An 18,225-nucleotide genomic window follows, 5' to 3' on the forward strand; every position below is an offset into this window, starting at 1 on the left:
CAGATAACTCCAGATAACTGCAGATAACTTCAGATAACTCCAGACAGCCTCGACGTGCAGCCCGCCGCAGCCTCCTATGCATTCCTGTTGGCACCAGAGGGCTTCGGAGCCCCCGGAGACCCCCGGCCTGCAAACAAAAAAGATTTCAAACCTTAACCCCTGCCCCCCTCCCAGTGCCTGAAATAGAGTTATGAGGTGCAGAGACAGAAATACTGCTGCTGTTTCTGACCCGGCTGCCACTGAACAGAACCCTAAGTCCGGCTGCAGGTGGACACGTCCTGACAGTTTCCTGTCAGCTGCTCAGGAAAAACACCAGAAATGACTCTAAGATCAGCTGATTTCTGACAGAGGCTGGTTTACCTGCGGTCAGGGGGAGGAGAAAAACCATGATGGGATTATTACTTGCTTGTTCTGCAATAAAAAAAAAGTTCATTTGCATAAATGACATAAATGACTACGTGATTTTTAGTGTTATTCTTGTGTAAAACAAGAGAAATTATATTTTCTGTTGAAATAAAGTGTGAGTGCTGGAGAGTTGAAGCTGAAAGAAGCAGAACAGCAGCTAAAAGCAGCAAAGCTTAGCTTAAAGCCTTCGATTCTTTTCACAAGATTTCAAAGAATTTTTCAATTTCTGTCTATGGGGAAATATTTGTAAATAAAGTTTTTAGTCAAAGCATCGATTTGCTTTGCTATAGAAACAACTAAAATACAACAAAGTCTGCAGAACTGGTTGGACTGCAGCAAACAAAGGGTTAATGCTGACTCAGCGTTCTGTTTGTTGGGTTTCTGAGGAAGAACAGCAGAACCCGGTCAGAACTCATTCTTCTCTATCTGCTCTGTTTGACCAGGCTCCTCCCACATCGGGGACCCCCGGGCCACCTCCAACCCCAGCTCCCCCTCCTCCTCCCCCCACAGCCCCAGCGCCCTGGGAAGTGGCATCTCCGACCCGGTTCTGAACGGAGGCTTGTGTTCGGCAGCTCACTGCAGCTCTGCAGGAGGTAGGTGCATCACTGAGGGGGGGACAGATGTTCGCCTCCCGGTCCCGCCTCTGCTGCTGTTCGGCCCGTTTCTGCAGCCTCTGACGTGACTGTATGGTTTTTAACTGCAGGAAGTTGAGCCCACATGAACGTTTCCATGACAACGTTAATGGTTTCACTGGCAGCAGCTTTATATAAAATATTATCACTGATATTTGTTTTTATACAAGTTGAATAAAAATCACAGTAATATTTTTCATGACGTTAGCTTCTAAATAAAATTAATATTTGCAGTTTATTTAACGTATCAGCTGAAAATGACTTTTTGTTTTGATTGAAGTGTAAAAAGTTTGAGTCTATTTAAAATGACTCCAGCAGAAACAAACAGCGTGTTTAACTCGTCCCTCGTCTCTTTGTCTTCAGTTTCTGAGGCGTCTCCCTGTTACTCATCAGTTACTTTCTTCGTTTCTTTCTGATCTCGGGCGCAGGAACCACCCCCAGTTCTCCCGTCAGCCTCCCCAAATCCCCGACGTTCCCGTCAGGCCGGCAGCCGTGGTCCGACGAGTGCTCCATCTGCTACGAGAACGCGGTGGACACGGTCATCTACACCTGCGGACACATGTGTCTGTGCTACACCTGCGGCCTCAAGCTCAAGAAGATGTCCAACGCCTGCTGTCCCATCTGCAGGAGACAGATCAAGGACATTATCAAGACATACCGCAGCACGTAGACAAACGTCAGAGTTTCATTAACGTTCAGGGAACTCCTGCTTCTCTTTGACAGAGACGATGCTCAGACTGGCTCTTCTTGGAGGAGGAATCCTGAACTCGTTTTCTTTTTCGGAGCCATGATGTGTGATTTCAGGACCATGGGCCACTGAATGTCTCAGTAAAACTCTTCTCTGAAACATTACTGCCATTCGGGGGGGTTAAAAGCACACCTGCAGCAGGTGATCCTGTCAGACTGCAGATGGTGGCTTGCTGTTATTTTTCTGATTATCGATGTGTAAGTAGGATTGTAACCCCTCCTGTATAATTTGATGTACCTTTTACGGTAGTTTTATTGAAACTCTTGGTAGCTGTATTGTCGTGCTAGCTAGCTGCTTGCTCTGCAGTGTGGTGAAATCAGCATTTTCCTCTCAGAAATGCCCCGTTTTATCAAAGCGAGAGGATGAAGAAGCTTATATTTAAAACAATCTCAACCTGCAGCCTTTGCAGCTCAGACAGGATTTTTTTAAAAAGAAAAAAACAATAATTTGGTTACTCCTCAGGGCAATCTGTTGTTTCTCAGATTCATTTCCCCAAATTCTGCTCCTATAATCTCGCCTAAAACACTGTGAGTCGTCCCAAAACAACAGAGTCAAGGGATTGTTGCCATGGCTACAGCCTCCTGCCTTAACACACAGAATGTCCTGTGTTTTCAAAAAAAAACCCTGATCAAGAACCAAATAATGCTGCTGTGTGGCGCCGACTGTCACAGCTGCTCACTCAGAGGAGACACAATGAAAAGCACACAAATCAGATTATTTTTGTAGAAGAAATCCGTTTCTAATAAGAAACTATTAAATGTGTGGTATGCTTTGTGACGGGACTGAGATCCTTTACAAAAATGTCAGGTTTAACAAAACAATCTTTTAATTTTTCTGTTATAAACAGCCCTGAAGATAAAAACACGAAGTGCACAGGATTATTTCTAAAGTCTTTAAATAAAATCAGGTCTTTAAATGGATTCAATTCAACCTCAGATCAACACATGAAATATTTCACCGTGTCATCATTTAAATAAAAATAAAACGATGAAGCTGTGAGTGAAAAACATGCGTCCAGCCTCGCTGCTCCACAGGATTCATGCCAGGGCGGAAAGACATCAGCAATGACCATTTAACGTTAATCTGAGGTTGTTTGAAGACCTGAACTCAGAGATGTTCTGGATTCTTCAGCGCGATGAAGACTGAGCCATAGTTTCTGCCAGAACACCACAGAAACCTCCGTTTCCTGATTTATCTTGCAGATAATGGATCAATGGGCTCCGCCTGAATCTGCCACTGCTTCAAGTGTTGAATGTTCATTTATGTATTTAGTTAAAAGAACTTGTACTGGAAAATAAGGCGTAAATTGTGTTTTTTTTATATTTTAAGTTTGAATCGATAATCAGGCTTCTTTTTTATTGAAACTCGTTTGCGTTGCAGTTTTGCAGAAACAATCCCTGACTTTCAGGTGCTCTTTTACTCAGTTTGATCTCCTTTGGGAACCTTTTGTGTTTTTAGCACTTATGATATTTGTGTTTGTTAAAGAGAAAAGTCACTTTATGAGGCTACTGATTGTAATCTTATAAATGTTTAGGCCAGCGTTGCTCCGCCTTTCACCTGTACATTGACCTTCTTCCCTTTGACTGAACCCTCGTGATGCTGTTTTTATTCTGTTCCTGAAGCTGTAATGTAATATTTATTTGCTTCCTTTCTTTAAACCTTTAGTTTCTTATGGTTTGTTTTGGGACCAAATGAACTGGAAACACTCAGTTGTTGTGAACCTGAATTATTCCTTTGATTTCCTGTCGTTTGAAGCATCAGGTGTGTGTCTGTGAGCTCTGCAGTGTGAGTGGACAATGGTGGTTATTAAACTTTGCAGACGTGTTTCTTGGTTTCATTCGAAACTTTTTATGATTCCTGTCAGGAAACCAAACCTGTAGATTATCTGGGCACCAACACAGTGATGTAATAATCATGCAATGATGGGTTAATATTACAGTAATATTCTGTTAATAACAAAGGGAAGCCAACAGTTGAACTGATATGTGACAGTCAAACTCCTCAAACCGAGACGTTCTGGATTCTTCCAACTGTTTCCAAGTGAAATTAAAGGCCTAGTAATCCTTGAAGTAATGCATTTCGCCCGCCGCCTTCGTCTTTAAACTGAGATGATCTGATGTTACGAAACGACAGAGCTGTAGCTTTTTTTATTCATGACTCTCAGCTACTACCACCCCTCCTCTTAGCTCCATTTCTGTTGGCTGAGGTTAATTAGGTGTGGCAGCCATCTTTAATTGGGTTAAAGCTGCTCACTGCAGAGACAATAAGACGTTAAACTAAATGTTTGTAGATGTTCGCTCCAACGTGTTTGTTTACCGTCAGAAACAGCCGAAGGGACTAAAAACAGGTCGAGCTGTTTGGTGTTCTGTCTTTGCTGCCATCTTAGTCCTTTCTTCTCTTTTCTTATCAGCAGAATCCCTTTATTTCCACCTAAACGTCTCAGATTCTACGCTTGTCTGCTTCCACCTGCAGCCAGCCTGACGGAGGCCCGTCGCCTGACCTCCAATATATCTGCTCGTCTTCCGCAGCGTGTGATGTGCTTCAGGATGTAGCTGTACATCCATTTTATTAAAATTCTTCAGTGGAATAAATAAGATATTTTACTAACAGGCAGACAGAGTTGACTGTGTGCACATGAACCTGAACTCAGTTATTTCAGAGCCGTCTGCTTGGTTGCATCATGAACCCTGACCTCTGACCCCAGCCCAGATGGGGGGGGGGGCTTCATGGGAGCTTCTGCTCACCTCATCCCCCCAAAAGGTCAAACTGATTCAATTTATCTTTAATAGAAAAAAAACTGACTACATGAGAACTGAACATTCAGAGATCTTCAACCTCCAACATGATGAAGTCTGAAGAATAAAATTTAAAATAAATCTGTTGACAACACCTTCTCATTCAGGACTGAATGTTGGAGCAGATGAGGAATTTAAAACTCATCTTTGTTGAGCTCAGGAGGAACAGGAAGTCATCAAACCTTCAGGAGGAAACGTCTCTGCTTCAACAGCACCACCTGCTGGACACATCCAGCTATGACACCCTGATGTTCCTCTGCAGTTTATTACCTTTTTAACAAAAAAGTTTGTTTATTTTAGGTTCTTGTTTAGACTTAAAATGTATGAAATTATCTGTAAATATCTGATTTCATCTGAACTCATCTTTATTATAAACCTGTTTGTGGTTAAAGCTGAAGTAAAAATATTTCTGCTTCTGCAGTTAATGTTTTCCATCTAATTTAAGCCTAAAACTGGTTTAAATAAAGCTGAAAGAAAAAAGGACTTAGTTTTATATTCATGATTCTTTACCTGATGGTGGAAATCTAAAAAGAATCTTCTTAGTTGCAGTTTAAATGTGAATAAAGCTGCTTTTAAAGCTGAATTTATTACTTATTTTTCTCTTTACATGTTGGTTTATGAAGCGGATAATAATAATTTTACCTAAAAAGAGTTACAGGAACTGAGAACCCCATATATATATATATTTTTTTTTTTTTTTCAAGCCACATTTTGGTTAACAACTTAAAAATATAAATAATAAATAAAAAACATTTAAATAAGGAAAAATCATTTTGTAATGTGTCTGGTTTACATAAAACCAGAATCTTTTCACTGAAATCTTTCTGATTTTAGTTTCATTAAACTGCTGCTGAGAGATTTAAGTAAATCTCAGAAACCTGCCTGACGGGACAGATGGTAGCAGAGTTTTCCTGCTGCAGACAGTTGTCTCTGTCTCTCTCTCTCTCTCTCTCAGTGGAAACTCGTCTGTCTTCATTCGAAGCTCTGAAACTCGTCACACTTCAGCTCTGCTCCTCCACACCTGAACTCATTTAAGCCGCCTCGCACAATCAAGACAAATGTCTCCGTCCGGGACGTTTCTGTCCTGCAGGACAAGGACAGGAGACGTGTGCTGCAGACAAACGAGAAGGAGGCGGGCTAAAACAGCAAAGATATTACATTTAATATTGTTTCTCTTTTGGGCAGATACAATGTAAACATGTACAAGATAGAAAAAAAAGACTGAAGAGGGAAAAGGCCCAGTTTTCATCATCTTTACAAAACAAGAGAGGCTTTAACCCGATAACAACCAAGGCATCGAAAAGGAGGAGAAGATGAAGGAATAGCACCTCATTTGGTCCGACTGAAGGCCTGAAGTTGTTGTTGTTGTTTTGGCACGCTGCAGACTCGTCCTGTACTCGCCGGGACACCGTCTGACTCGCTTTAATTAAGACACACTGTTGAGCTAATTAGAAACATGGTTCCTCGTCCTCCTGACAGGAAAGAACACTTTTTATCCTCAACAGGTTCAGAATCCCTGCAGCTTCTCTCACAAACCGCCTCCTCTGCTGCTCTTTACTGAAATCTTTCCTCTCCTGTAACTAAACCAACACATTTCCAACATTCACTTATCCTCCCAACAGAACCTCCTAAAAAGACTTTTCCTTCTCAGCTCAACTCTCACATCCTCTGAACTCAGATCTGCTGCGAGGCGAAGAGTCGAACCATCAGACTTCCTGCATCCAGTCCTCCTCCTCTCTCCTCCTGAGCTCACCTGATCACGCTCAACCCCAAATTCCCTCAGCAGGAAAGACGAGGCTCGGCCGCTTCACGCCTCAGCGGCGCCACCCAGCTGAGCGATTGGACCTCACCCAGCTGACCCCTGAATCTTGTTGTCATGGTAACAGGCTGGCTGCAGCTTCAGCAGAGTCTAACAGAAACGTCCGGACACGCTGCTGACGCTGAAACAAACCCACCAATCAGATCCTCTGCAGGAAACAATCATCACTAAAGTTCTTCATTTCTAGCTTCAGTCAAACATGGGGTTTATCCTCTGGTGCACAGATCAGTTTGATCCAGGACTGAAGACATTTTTCAGTGGAACGTCTTCAGGACACAAAGTCCAGCTGTGTTCTGTTTGAACCCTTCACAATCTTCAGAACCAAATAAAACTTTCCAGAGGATTTTCATCAGGAAACCTCCCGCTCTGATTGGTTCTTCAGTTTTTCATCGATCCTCTTTGACTTCAGATCTGTTTATGTCGAAGTGCTAAGAGTTGGAGCGGAGTTAAGTTAAAAATAAATAAGAGAATGGTTTCAAACCTTTCCTTCACCTGTCTGCAGCAAAGCAAATCAGAGCCAAAGATGTGGAAACGATTCATGGCTCCTAAGAAGGCGACCTGGGGCCTGGATTTTCTGTTTGGAAGTTGATGGATTGACCTGCGTTGGCCTGAAGGAGGACTCGTCTCCCGGGTCTGCCGTCACGTTTGGGAGGAAACGTCTGACAGAAGACACATTCTGCTAGAACTGGGGACAAAGCTCTCGAGAGGGAACCAGTGAAGAAGAAAACAACAACAACAGAAAAACGATCAAAAATCCATTCAGGCACGAACGTGACAGCTGGAGGCGAGGCCTGCCGAGGCCCCCGAGGCCCGCCGAGGCCCCCGGAGCCGGATGTTCCTCCACAAACAGCTGATGTTCTCAGGACCTGTCACTTCTGCTGGTTCACATGGACACCTGGTGAGTGGCTCCTCCGGTTCCAAAGCTGATGCTGTTTTACATCTATTGCACATTTCCTCAAGGGTACATTTCAACGTTTGACAAAAAGGGAGCAAAAAAAAGAAAGAAAAAGCAAAATGAAAGGTTAAAATTAAAAGCATGGATAAATGCTAACATTCCCTTCTGAGTAGGTTTGGTTTGAGCAAAGTTATACGAAATTATAACTGGAAACAATAAAAGTGATTCGACACATTTACATAATGCCTTCGTCAAAGAGGAGAGGGGTTTTAATTTATCATCTTATATTTTGCCACCTAATCTTTCTGACTGCTGCAGCAAAATGTTGCATTCAGATTTAAATTCCACTCAAATTTGACCAAAATGTCTCTAAAAGGGTAAATTTGCTGATTGTCAAACCATAAAAAGATAAAAATTCTCATTAATAAATATGTCTTTATAATCAGGCATTATGTAAAGAACAATAAAGATGAAGGAAGTGTCCATGGTTTGCTAAAGTTGCAGCACACAGCATCAAAAACAAATAAATTTCATTAAAATAATAATAAATTATTGCCCAAAACGAAACAAAATGTGCTCCAAAAAACATTTTAGCTGCTCTGTGATTGAAAGTAATTGTTTTCTGGAGCCTCACTGACCAGCAGTGCAGTTTCTTCTTGCACTGAGGTAGGATCGTGTTGTAGTACCTCTCAACCTCCACCTGAGGTCGCTGTTTCACCAGATTTCTGCCCGAACCCTGACCCGTTCACCATCACTCTCATTAAAGCTCTGAACGGAGTCCAATTTAAAAAAGAAGAATCAATAAATAAAATGCTGAGTCTTTACTGCATCTTTACATTAATGCACCATAAAAACTTTTAGTTTTAAAGTGCACTAATTCACAAAACAGAAGCACTTCTCTCCTCGTTACTGTCGGCGTGCGATCACAAAGCATCAAACTAAAACAAGTTCAAATAAAATAAAACTGCAGGCGTGGTGAATATTATGATGCTGTCCAGCAGAAACATAATGATAATAATTTAGTGTTCAGCTTCATACAAAGAGCTTGCTCTGTTAGAAAATATATTTCAGCAGTCTTGAACATTCGTCTCTAAAAAGCTTCTTAAAACTCTGAACTGGAGGAATAACTGTAGCTGTGCTCTGAAGGTGTTTTATTTATTCTGTATTATATCAAATTAACTCAAATATTTAAGACCTCAGATATGAAATATAATAATCTGTCCTGCACAGTGATGTAAATATCAGCTTCTTTGTTTCTGTTTTTAAAGAAAATTCAGTTACAAAAGTCTTTTGTTGCTTGGAATTTAAGTGGATTTTTACTTGATTGTAACTAATAATTTAACAAAAAAAATAAAGTTAAATGGGGAAAAAAACACATAAACCTGCAAACTGTGTGCGTATATTTGAAGCCTCATAATTAGCTGAGTTAGATCCAGTCAGCGATCTACAGACCCGTCCTCCTGGTCCAACAGACCCAGAATCAGCTGCCACCAAACAGGAGACATCATGAAGACCAAGGACCTCTCCACACAGGTCAGAGACAGAGCTGTGGGGACGAACAGATCAGGGTTGGGTTGTAAAAAATATCCCAGAACCCCGGACCTCCCATAGGGACCGATGATGTCACAGAGCGAGTTAGGACGGCGCTAATCAGAGAAAGCCATGAAGCACGGTGGTGGCAGCATCATGCTGAGGGGATGTTTTCCATCAGCAGGTTCCAGCAGGACAACAGGAGGACCAGGTACAGGTTCTGGAGCGGACCTCAGTCCGACTGAGAACCTGACTGTTGACCGTCCAACCTGAAGACTCGCTGCGCGCTGAAGGCAGAAACACAAACCTTTTATTTTTGTAGAAATGATAAAAATCTAATTAAAATCCAGATAAATTCCAGTTTTTGTTACTTTAAATACTTTTGTAACCTCCTGTATGTTGAGTCCTTCCAGGAACAGAGAAGAAAAACTTTGTTTTAAGGATTTTAAATAATATAATTTCTCTTTGGTTTCATCAGATTTTAACACAAATATTTCCCTGAAGTTTAATCTTTCTATGTCCTTTCTAGCATTCAGACTGCAACAGGAGCTTTATTATATAAATGTAAATTAAAAGCCCAGGATTAACTGTTCCTGGAGCTGAAACGAGACAGTTAACTTATTGTTTTATAAACTAATATTTCCTGTTTTCAGCTCACTGTCTTCCAGGAAGGAGTTTTAACTCTAAATATCTGTTCCTTTCGACTTTCACATCTGCATTTTACTCATGAGGTGAACACGTTTTCTGCCATCTTTACGCAGCTTCTCCCTTTAGTTTGTTCAGAGTTTAAACTTCAGCTGTTAGTTGGAAACAAATGTCACAAGAGAGCTGAAATAATTCTCTAAGGAAGACATGCATCGATAAACGACAGAAACATGAACACTGGCACTAAAGAAAATAAAACGAGATCCAAGTATTGTCTTTGAGTTTGATGACTGACGACTTTCAGGCCTTTAAATCTGAACTCTTTGTTGGGACTCTCTGGTTTTGGTCGAACTCCTGGTGGTGTTCGTAGGGCTATGGCACTCCTAAAAGATTTGGTTGAATACATTTCTGCCATCCACCGTTCAACAGAAAAACCTCAAAAACAAAAGGCACTTATCGGCCATCAGAGTTACTGATGGGCAGGAATCAGCAGAGCGGTCCTCTGCTCGGACTCGGCCCTCTTTAAGAGGTCATCGATGCCATCCTGCTGACACTTCCTGCTTCAGAATCCTTCCTCTAGTTTCTGTTAACAGTTCAGTAAACCGGGTTAAAACCACTCCTCTTTGAGCTTGGTCTTTTCAGAAATGTAAAATCCTACGGACATATTGCTTAAGGGAGATTGCAGGTAACATTCTCAGCTCTTTAGAGGCATCACGAGGGGCAGGTGGGGGACAACCGGGGGGAGAACCGGGGGGAAGGATCTGGCTCTATTTTTTCCGCTCCAGGTAGTTGGATGGAACCCAGCCCTTTCGAGGAACCAGGCTGTCCTGCACCTGGCAGTACCACCACCCGTTGGGGTTTCTCTCCAGGACTTCCAGGCAGGTTCCCTCGGTGAAGCCCATGGTCTCCTCATCCCCACGATAGTCGGCGATGGACACGTACACGTCCCTGCCCAGGTTGTTGTGGATCAGCTGGTTCTTCTCGATGGGTTTGGGCCGAACGGTGGACACTGGGATCCCGTTGCGTTGGTTGGCTCTGCTGAGGGCATCCTGGACGTTGCTTGTGCTGAACGCGCTCCCTGAGCGCTCCACAGGCCGCGTGTGGCTTTCAACAACAACGTGAGGCCGCACGGTGCTAAAGGAGGCGTTCCTGCGGACGCCAAGGGTGGCCGAACCCGAGCTGTAATGATCACTTCTGCCCAGAGATTCGTTTCTCCTTAAAGAGCCCGTCATGTAGTGCGAGTCTTTAGCTGACTGGGACGTGGTCACAAAGACAGACTGAGGCCTGACCGCCACCTGCCGCACGCCGTTTCTCATCCGGACGCCTCCGTTGACCAAAGCCGAGGGCTTTGAGAAGCCTCCGGGAGGCTTGGATGGGATGGGCGGAGAGTTCCCCCTCATGCTCTGATGCTGCTGGGTCAGAACCTGGATGTTGATGTTATTCAGGGCCAGGACGTGCTGCTCGTTCTTCTCCAGGCTGTTGGACTTAGTGCCACAGTTTCCATCTGACTCTAACACACCTGCATCAGCCACCTTCTTGACAGGTTCAAGGTAGTACGAAGGAGCCCAGCCCTCCTCTGAGCCCCAGCGGACGTACCACCAACCGCTCTCCAGCTTCTCCAGAACCTCCACCTCCACACCGGCTGGAAAGCTGATCTCAGAGTCCTGGACCTTCTTGTAGACGTCGACAGAACGATACAAGGTGGGGCCTTCGACGTCTGAGTCCCCGCGGCTGCCCTTGGAGTAAACCGAAGACAGATCCGATGTGCTGCGGGAACACATGGAGCCCTCTGAGGAGACCACCGAGGCCGTCTCAGAGTCGTCCCCTCGAGACGGTTTCAGGCTGTGGCGAAACTGACTGGTAGGCCGGAGCTGCCGTCTCAGAGAGCTGATGTCCATCCTCTCAGGGCTCTGGGGTTCGGATTTCGTCAGGAGGGGTTTGGGCCTGACGGAAGGTTTGGGCCTGGTGGAGGGGCTCTGACCAATCCCCTGCTCCAGATCCCGACTGAGGGCAGAGCTTTTCTTCGGACCTCTGCCCAGTTCGTCTGATGAAGAATGAGGGCTGCTGTCCTGGGACCTCATGTCCACACGTCTGCCCAGAGTCTGGCTTCTTCTCGTCAGCTCTGGTGTCATGGGAGTCCTGGGTCTGCCAGCCAGGGCTGACGATCCGGACGGTTTCCGTGGGACTGTGGACGAATGGTAGCTCCTCGGGGAACTGGGCTCACTGGATCCTTTAGCGATGGTTCCTTCAATGCCACTGCTTGGCCTAAAACCATCGTTCTCATAGATGCACTCCTCCTTAGAGATCTCCTCCACAGATCTGTAGGAGGTTCTTCGATGGGCGAAAACTGGGGACGCTTTGCAGACGGGAGGCGTGGCTTTACTCGATGGAGGGGAGCTGCGGTACTTGTCACCGCCCACATCCTGCGGACGCTCATTCTTCAGAAAGTCCGCTTCAGACTCTCCTTCACACCCAACTGCAGGAACATCGTATTCAGGCTCCTCATAAACAGGTCTGCTGGGCGTCTCTGGGGCTTTGGAGGCGGGGTTTGGTGGAGGGGGGGGCTCTTTGGGCTCCTGTTTCTTGACAGGGGGAGCCGGAGGAGGAACTTTCGGTCGGGTGAGAGTGCTGCTCCGTCGGTTGAGGTTGGGCTTCTTGCGTTTGTCGATGTAAGAGCAGGGAGCCCAGCCCTCCATCTCACCTATCTGCACGTACCACCAGCCTCCCGGGTTCTTCTCGATCACCTGGAACCAGAAACACAAACAGCTGCTTGAAAGGAAGTCATTCAGGTTAGAACTTTTCAACCAGAAGCTTCAGGTTAATTTATACTTGAGCCAAATTATACTTTGGCCGTCACTTTGTACCCCGAATGAAAAGACGTCTGCCTGTCTGTGAACCCGCCTGGACCCGCTTCGGACCATCATAAGCATAAATCTTTATGTCTTTAAGGTCAGTTAGCTGCGGCAGCCATCTTTATTTGGCTGACTCCAAAGTTCATCAGGTATAGATGCACATCCAATGATTACTCTGAGAGATTCATTAAAATCCATCCAATAGTTCATGAAATATTTTGCTCTTAGACAAAAGCAAGTCTATGACTGCCCACCTTTCACGGCAGCAGGCAACAAAAAAACATAATTCGATTCAAATCTGGGTAAAAAGCTCCTAAAATGATATGAAACTTCATATATTTGTATAAAAACACAAGCAGGCTGGGTTGTGGTTCCTGAATGACTGAAGGAGGTGAAGGATTGTCTTCTTCTGCTGCAGCAGGAGGAGGAAAAGATCAAGTCCTCAACAAACAAAAATCCACCAGGTTAGAGGTGTGGAAGTTATTTGGTTGAAGTACAAACGGACCAGAAATGTTGAGGACTCGGTTACGTGGAAGCATTTAAATCCTGCAGGAGGAAGTTAGAAAAGCTGCCAGAGAATTTAACCTTCATCTCAGGATGAAGTATTTACAATATTAACTTCATGTTTCTAATGGTGTCTTTGCAGAAGGACAAAAACCTGCAGGATCCCATTCAGACACGTCTCAAGGTCACGTTCCGCTCGGCTGACGTGCAAATGAAACAAGGTGTGTCCTCTTACATCAGCCTTTTGTCCTCCACGGAAACTGATGCCATCAGAGATGGAGGACTGGAAATCTGCAATGGTGTAATACTCTGCTTCCACAGCAGGGGGCTCTGGTGGTTTGGGTAACTGGAAACCCTGCAGAGAGACGGGAGTTGCACAGAATAATGTTATTATGTACATAATAATACTGATGATTTAACAGGTTTAAGCTTCAGATGCTCTAAAACACGTTTTATTGGTTGCCGTGGTAACCAGGGAGCCATGACTTTACTCCCTGTGTGTTCATTAAAAGGTTTTTCGAGTTTTCTTCACTTGACTTTGCTAACGGAGGATCTTACCAGGTTGGTTTCTCTTCGTGGGGGAGGTTTCTGTCTCAGGTTGGGAGACCCTGAAGGACACAAGAACAGATTCCAGTAAACAGAAAGTTCCCACAAGATGAAAAACAAACAAACTCAAATCTTCATGTTAGAACAACTACACAGCCGTTAGAAACAGCAGCCATGTTGTTTACCTACAGCACCAAAGCCTACACAGAAGAAAAATAACAAATAAAAACAACAGTGGTTCAATCCGCTCTCGGCTCACCGATCTCCACCCTGTGAGGAGCGACCCGTGCCACAGCCGGGGAGCCCGGCTCTCCCCGGGCCTTGTTTTCGTTCAGGGCGGCGCTCGCCGCCAGCATCCCCAGGCAGGGGCTGTTGGTGTCGCGGCCGGCGCTCAGCCTCCGGCCCGTCTCAGCGTTGATCTCAGAGTTATAGGGCATGGGGAGGCTGATCTCGCTCTTGGAGATGTGGCGCTCGGGCGTGCTGCTGCCCTCGCCGTCTGTCTGGATGTCCTTCTCGCTGACGGACTTCTTCTGCAGCAGGTTGCTGATCTCCATGATGTTGCCGATGATCTCCACGGGGCCCGTCAGGGTCTTCTTACGAGGCGAGAAGTCCTCTCTAAGTTTCTTCAAGTAGGAGGCCGGGGCCCAGCCCTCCTTTCCTAAATATCTGTGGGTTAAAGAAAGAAGAATAAGATCTAAATGTCTGACTGGTTGCTGCTTTCTTGGTGTTTATCACTAAAGAGTCAAAACAAAACTGAGAGCCTCTGCAGACATTTTAGACTCTGATCAGCTGTTCATCAGTCAGTTTTCACTTTCTGTTGATTTGGACTCAGATGCTTATTTAGGCAAACCTTTAAAACTGTGTAAAATCATTTATCATTTACAAAACAAACTCTTTTTTCCCCATATGTATTTAAAACACATAATATCTTCAACAACCTGAATTAAAAATGTTTCTGATCTGTAGCACAATAAAATTCATCAAGTGAGCCAAAGGCAATTAAGCAGCCTCCATAATTCATGCAAAGAAGCATCTCAGCCTTTATTATTAGCTAAATGAGTCATTTGTGAAGCAATAAGTAAATGTTCCAAATGCATATAGACTCATTTCTCTCTGCAGGAGCCATCTTCTGCTCAGAACGAACATCTTTGCTCATCTTTGAACAGTGAAACCCACATTTCACTGTTCAGAGAACAAACTCAGACCCATGGGTAGGATTCTGTTTCCTGAAGCTCCACTGACACTAGGAACTCAACAAACATATACAAATGTCATGTATCAATAAAAAAAAGGTGTCAACAAAGGTCAAAGGTTTCCAGACAGTGGTGAGAGCGGCCATGATGGTTTGGAGACAGAACAGGAAGTGTCAGAGCTGAAGATGTTGAGGTTCTCCTTGGGAGGGACGAGGATGGACAGGATCAGGAATGAGGACATCAGAGGTCCAGCACAGGTTGAAGGACTGGGAGACAAAGACTGAGACGGTTTGGACATGTCCAGAGGAGGGACAGAAGGAGGTTAGAGACAGAGAGGACAGATATGGATGCAGTTAGAGAGGACGTGGAGGACAGAGGACACAGAGGACAGAGTTAAATGGAGGACGACTCGTTTGGAGACCCCTGAAGAGGAATCAGCTGAAGAAGAAGAAGAATATAAATAAAATGAGCTACAGAAGAGACAGTTTTCTCTTTCAGAGCATCACATCAGCAGAATTCTGTATCCTGTTCTCTGAGACAATTTGTTTGGAAGTTCTCAGGCCTAAGAGGCACATTTCAGCTGCCACCAGGCAACATTTCAAACTGTGATCAAACAAACAAACTGTCAGGAAGTGAACTCAACACACACACACACACACACACCAGCAGGAGAGGACCACATGTTGAGCTTTAATCACCGAGCTGAGCGATCTGAGCAATAAGAAGGTTCTGAATGATGACAACAAAAACTCTTATTGTTCTCTGAGGAGAATTATTCCAGTCACAGTGTGTGTGTGTGTGGGGGGGGGGATGAAGAGCTGACCCACCTGATGTACCACCAGCCCTCCAGGTTCTTCTGGATCACCTCCACGGTGACCCCTTTCTCAAAGCTCACCTCGTCCATGCCCTGACTGCTGTACGACTGAACCGTCACATATTTCTCCTCTGGAAGAGAAGAAAACAAACCGACTGAGTGAAAGCATCACGACGGAGTGTTTTTAGGACAAAATGGAATATGTGAGCGATATAAAACAAATCATTTTGATCCAACCACAGATTTCCCCTCTTTGTCCCGGACAACAACAACAAACAGCGCCCCCTGGTGGTCAACACATCCCCCAGTGGCTGACCATCTGAACCCTGATCCGGCGCTCGGCTCTTCTGGGAGGAGCTCCACAGAAAGCAGGATTTCTCTCTTCTCTCACGCTCTGCAGGCCTTCCAGGAAATCCCTCCACGGGCTTAACGCAGGGTTGGAGGAGGTTTGGGGATTTACGGACACCGAGGCAAAAAGAAGGCCTGGACTCCAGGACTCCAACCTCCGAGCAGAGGACAGAGTTAAATAAGCAGAAGGATCTGGATGAGATCTGGTCAGGTGGTTTGAGACAGCAGGGATTCATGTTCATCACTGCAAAGCAGCTGAGGCTGTACATGTGGAGCAGAATGGAAAGTCTGGCTCTGAACCTCGGCATGCTCGGTGTGTGTGTGTGTGTCGGTGTGTGTGTGTGTGTGTGTGTGTGTGTGTGTGTGTGTGTGTGTGGGTGTGTGTGTGTGTGTGTGTGTTTGCAGATGGAAAGAGAACAACAACGTGCACAGCTTCCAGGAGAATCTACCAACACAGAGGTAAAGTCTGACCTGCAGGGATCAGAGGAATGATTAAAGATCAGCTCGATCACATGTATTACCTGCACACACACACACACATCAGGGAGCTGAGCGCTCGGGCAGCAGGACTCTGGAAATCAAATCAGGGCTTAATGTCTCCAATAAGACAGCAGAAGGAGGAACGTTCTCGAAGAACAGAGACGCTCTGAGCTGATCCAAGGGTTCGACGTTAAAAATGCTGAGTCAGCATTCACACTTTTGCTTCAGTTTATTTATTTATTTATGTTGTGTTTCTGATCTAACGTTCAGCTCGTTCAGCTGCTGAAACTTTTATATTTTTTTTTATATTTCACCTAATTTGCAGATATTTGAACCGTAAAAATCAATTTAAATCTCTTCGGTTCCTTCACAACATCGTTCTCCTGCAGAGCTGCAAACCCTCTTCGTTCAGCTGAAGCCCATTAACGTCCACAGGGACTTATTTAGCAATTCGAGGGGAACTTTGCCTGCCATTAAAATTCAGAGCTTACTGTTCCCGAAGCTGCAGGAAGATCGGAGAATAAAAACAAACTTTTCTGCATCAGCTTGGTTAGTTTTATTGCTGGAACCAGGAGCATCATGTCAGTCAGGCCTGCAGAACCGAACAGGTTCTGGGAGAATGAGCTGATGGAAAGTGTGAAAACGGGGCAGCGGTCCAATCAGCAGCCTGGCTTTAATCAGACCAGCTCTGAGTCACCCGGCACGCTGTCGCCACCAGAGAGCGAGAGCAGGAAACCTCCGTTTTAAACCTTTATTTATGGCACCGGCACCAGTTCAGCTCACACTTTATTGTTTCCTTATTCAAAGTTTTTGTTTCTTTGTTTGACATTTTAGCTTTTTTCATTTACTTGAACTTGCTGTGGGAATTTCTTCTTAAAGTTTTAGATTTCATGATTGGTGCTGTGAGGTAAAACTTCCTGCTAAATGTAAATCCGGACAGTTATTAGCTCGTTTGAGGAGGGATCTGCAAGAATAAATTCACAACCGTTTGGAACGATTAGAGTAAATTCTTTTTCAGGGATGTTGAAACTGAAGCATTTAACAGCTTCTTCTCTAAACGCCGACATGAACTCAGGACTTCCTTCAGTAATAATCTAAACTGACTGATTTATCACTGTAGAAGAAGAGCACAGACTGTGGTTTAACTTAATGAGTCTTAATCACTGGGACTTCTATATTACCCAGCATGCTCTTCTTCGTCTTGTGTTCCCATCATGGCCGCCCACATAGATCCTTCCTGTTGTCTCTAATCAGAGCTTTGATGCTCAGAAAAATCAAGGATTTAAAGACATAAAAAAGGAATCAGGAAGAGGGTTTTAACCTGGAGTTTCAGAATAAAAGCCCATAGATACTCTTCAAATTAAGAGTCTGCCTCTGTTGGGCTTCAGAGAAGAAAGTTGGTGGATTTTGGGGCAGGATCTGCTTCAGTAAATTATGAATTCTAGTTTATTTTGAAACTTTAAACAATGGACCTGCCGGGGTCTGTGAATAAAACTCTTTCATGTTTAATTCATTTATAATAAACAACCAGATTCTTTTAGATTCTTGTAGTAATTAAGAGCTTTTTAAAGCAGAAACACAGTTACACAATCATTCTCAGGGCTCCGAGTTCACTCTGCAGGAGCCAAAAAGCCTTAATGCACTCCAATTATTCTGCTGCTCAGTGGGAGCCGAGCGGCGAAGAAACGTTTAAGATTTCCCTGATGAAGCCGAGTCCTGGCCACCCAACTCGCAGCTCCTGGCGGGATCCCGAGGCAGGCTGCTGTCGGCGTAAACAAAGTCGTTTACCATCAGAGCCGAGGTGGGCGATCATGTAACATGTGTGTTAGTTTGTCTGCTGTTAGCAAAATATTCCATCTGCACCTGTTAACTTTTAACGTCAGCTTGATTCAAGATGGCCGCCGTATAAAAGACAGACACAGCTGCAGATCAGGCAGTTTTACAGACTTAGCTCCTTATCTGCAGAACGGACTCAGAGCCTTTAAAATCCATCAGCTAAAAGCTTATTCAGGTGTTATA

The 18,225-nt window shown here is 44.6% G+C and overlaps 2 protein-coding genes across 11 annotated transcripts in view; one reads left to right on the top strand and one right to left on the bottom strand.

The window, feature by feature from the left end:
* Positions 1 to 3,611, top strand: part of neurl1aa (neuralized E3 ubiquitin protein ligase 1Aa) — a 48,071-nt gene extending 44,460 nt beyond the window's left edge. For 4 of the 5 annotated variants that reach the window (XM_037974969.1, XM_037974968.1, XM_037974971.1 and 1 more), the window contains 2 exons: positions 849 to 998; positions 1,466 to 3,611. In XM_037974969.1, the coding sequence (XP_037830897.1) occupies positions 849 to 998; positions 1,466 to 1,707 (392 nt within the window). In that variant the 3' untranslated portion in view covers positions 1,708 to 3,611. Of the gene's footprint in view, positions 1 to 848; positions 999 to 1,465 lie in introns of those variants that run through there. The other variant, XM_037974970.1, reaches the window with a different exon arrangement.
* A 2,107-nt stretch (positions 3,612 to 5,718) lies between these two features.
* The window catches only part of sh3pxd2aa (SH3 and PX domains 2Aa), an 84,344-nt gene continuing 71,837 nt past the window's right edge, over positions 5,719 to 18,225 (bottom strand). For all 6 annotated transcript variants that reach the window (XM_037974963.1, XM_037974962.1, XM_037974965.1 and 3 more), the window contains 5 exons: positions 15,392 to 15,509; positions 13,631 to 14,037; positions 13,384 to 13,433; positions 13,061 to 13,180; positions 5,719 to 12,213 (listed from right to left, as the gene is read on the bottom strand). In XM_037974963.1, coding sequence (XP_037830891.1) covers positions 10,237 to 12,213; positions 13,061 to 13,180; positions 13,384 to 13,433; positions 13,631 to 14,037; positions 15,392 to 15,509 — 2,672 coding nt within the window. In that variant the 3' untranslated portion in view covers positions 5,719 to 10,236. The remainder of the gene's footprint in view (positions 12,214 to 13,060; positions 13,181 to 13,383; positions 13,434 to 13,630; positions 14,038 to 15,391; positions 15,510 to 18,225) is intronic.

This window comes from Kryptolebias marmoratus, linkage group LG3 (assembly GCF_001649575.2).
Source record: "Kryptolebias marmoratus isolate JLee-2015 linkage group LG3, ASM164957v2, whole genome shotgun sequence".
NCBI classification, from domain to species: domain Eukaryota; kingdom Metazoa; phylum Chordata; class Actinopteri; order Cyprinodontiformes; family Rivulidae; genus Kryptolebias; species Kryptolebias marmoratus.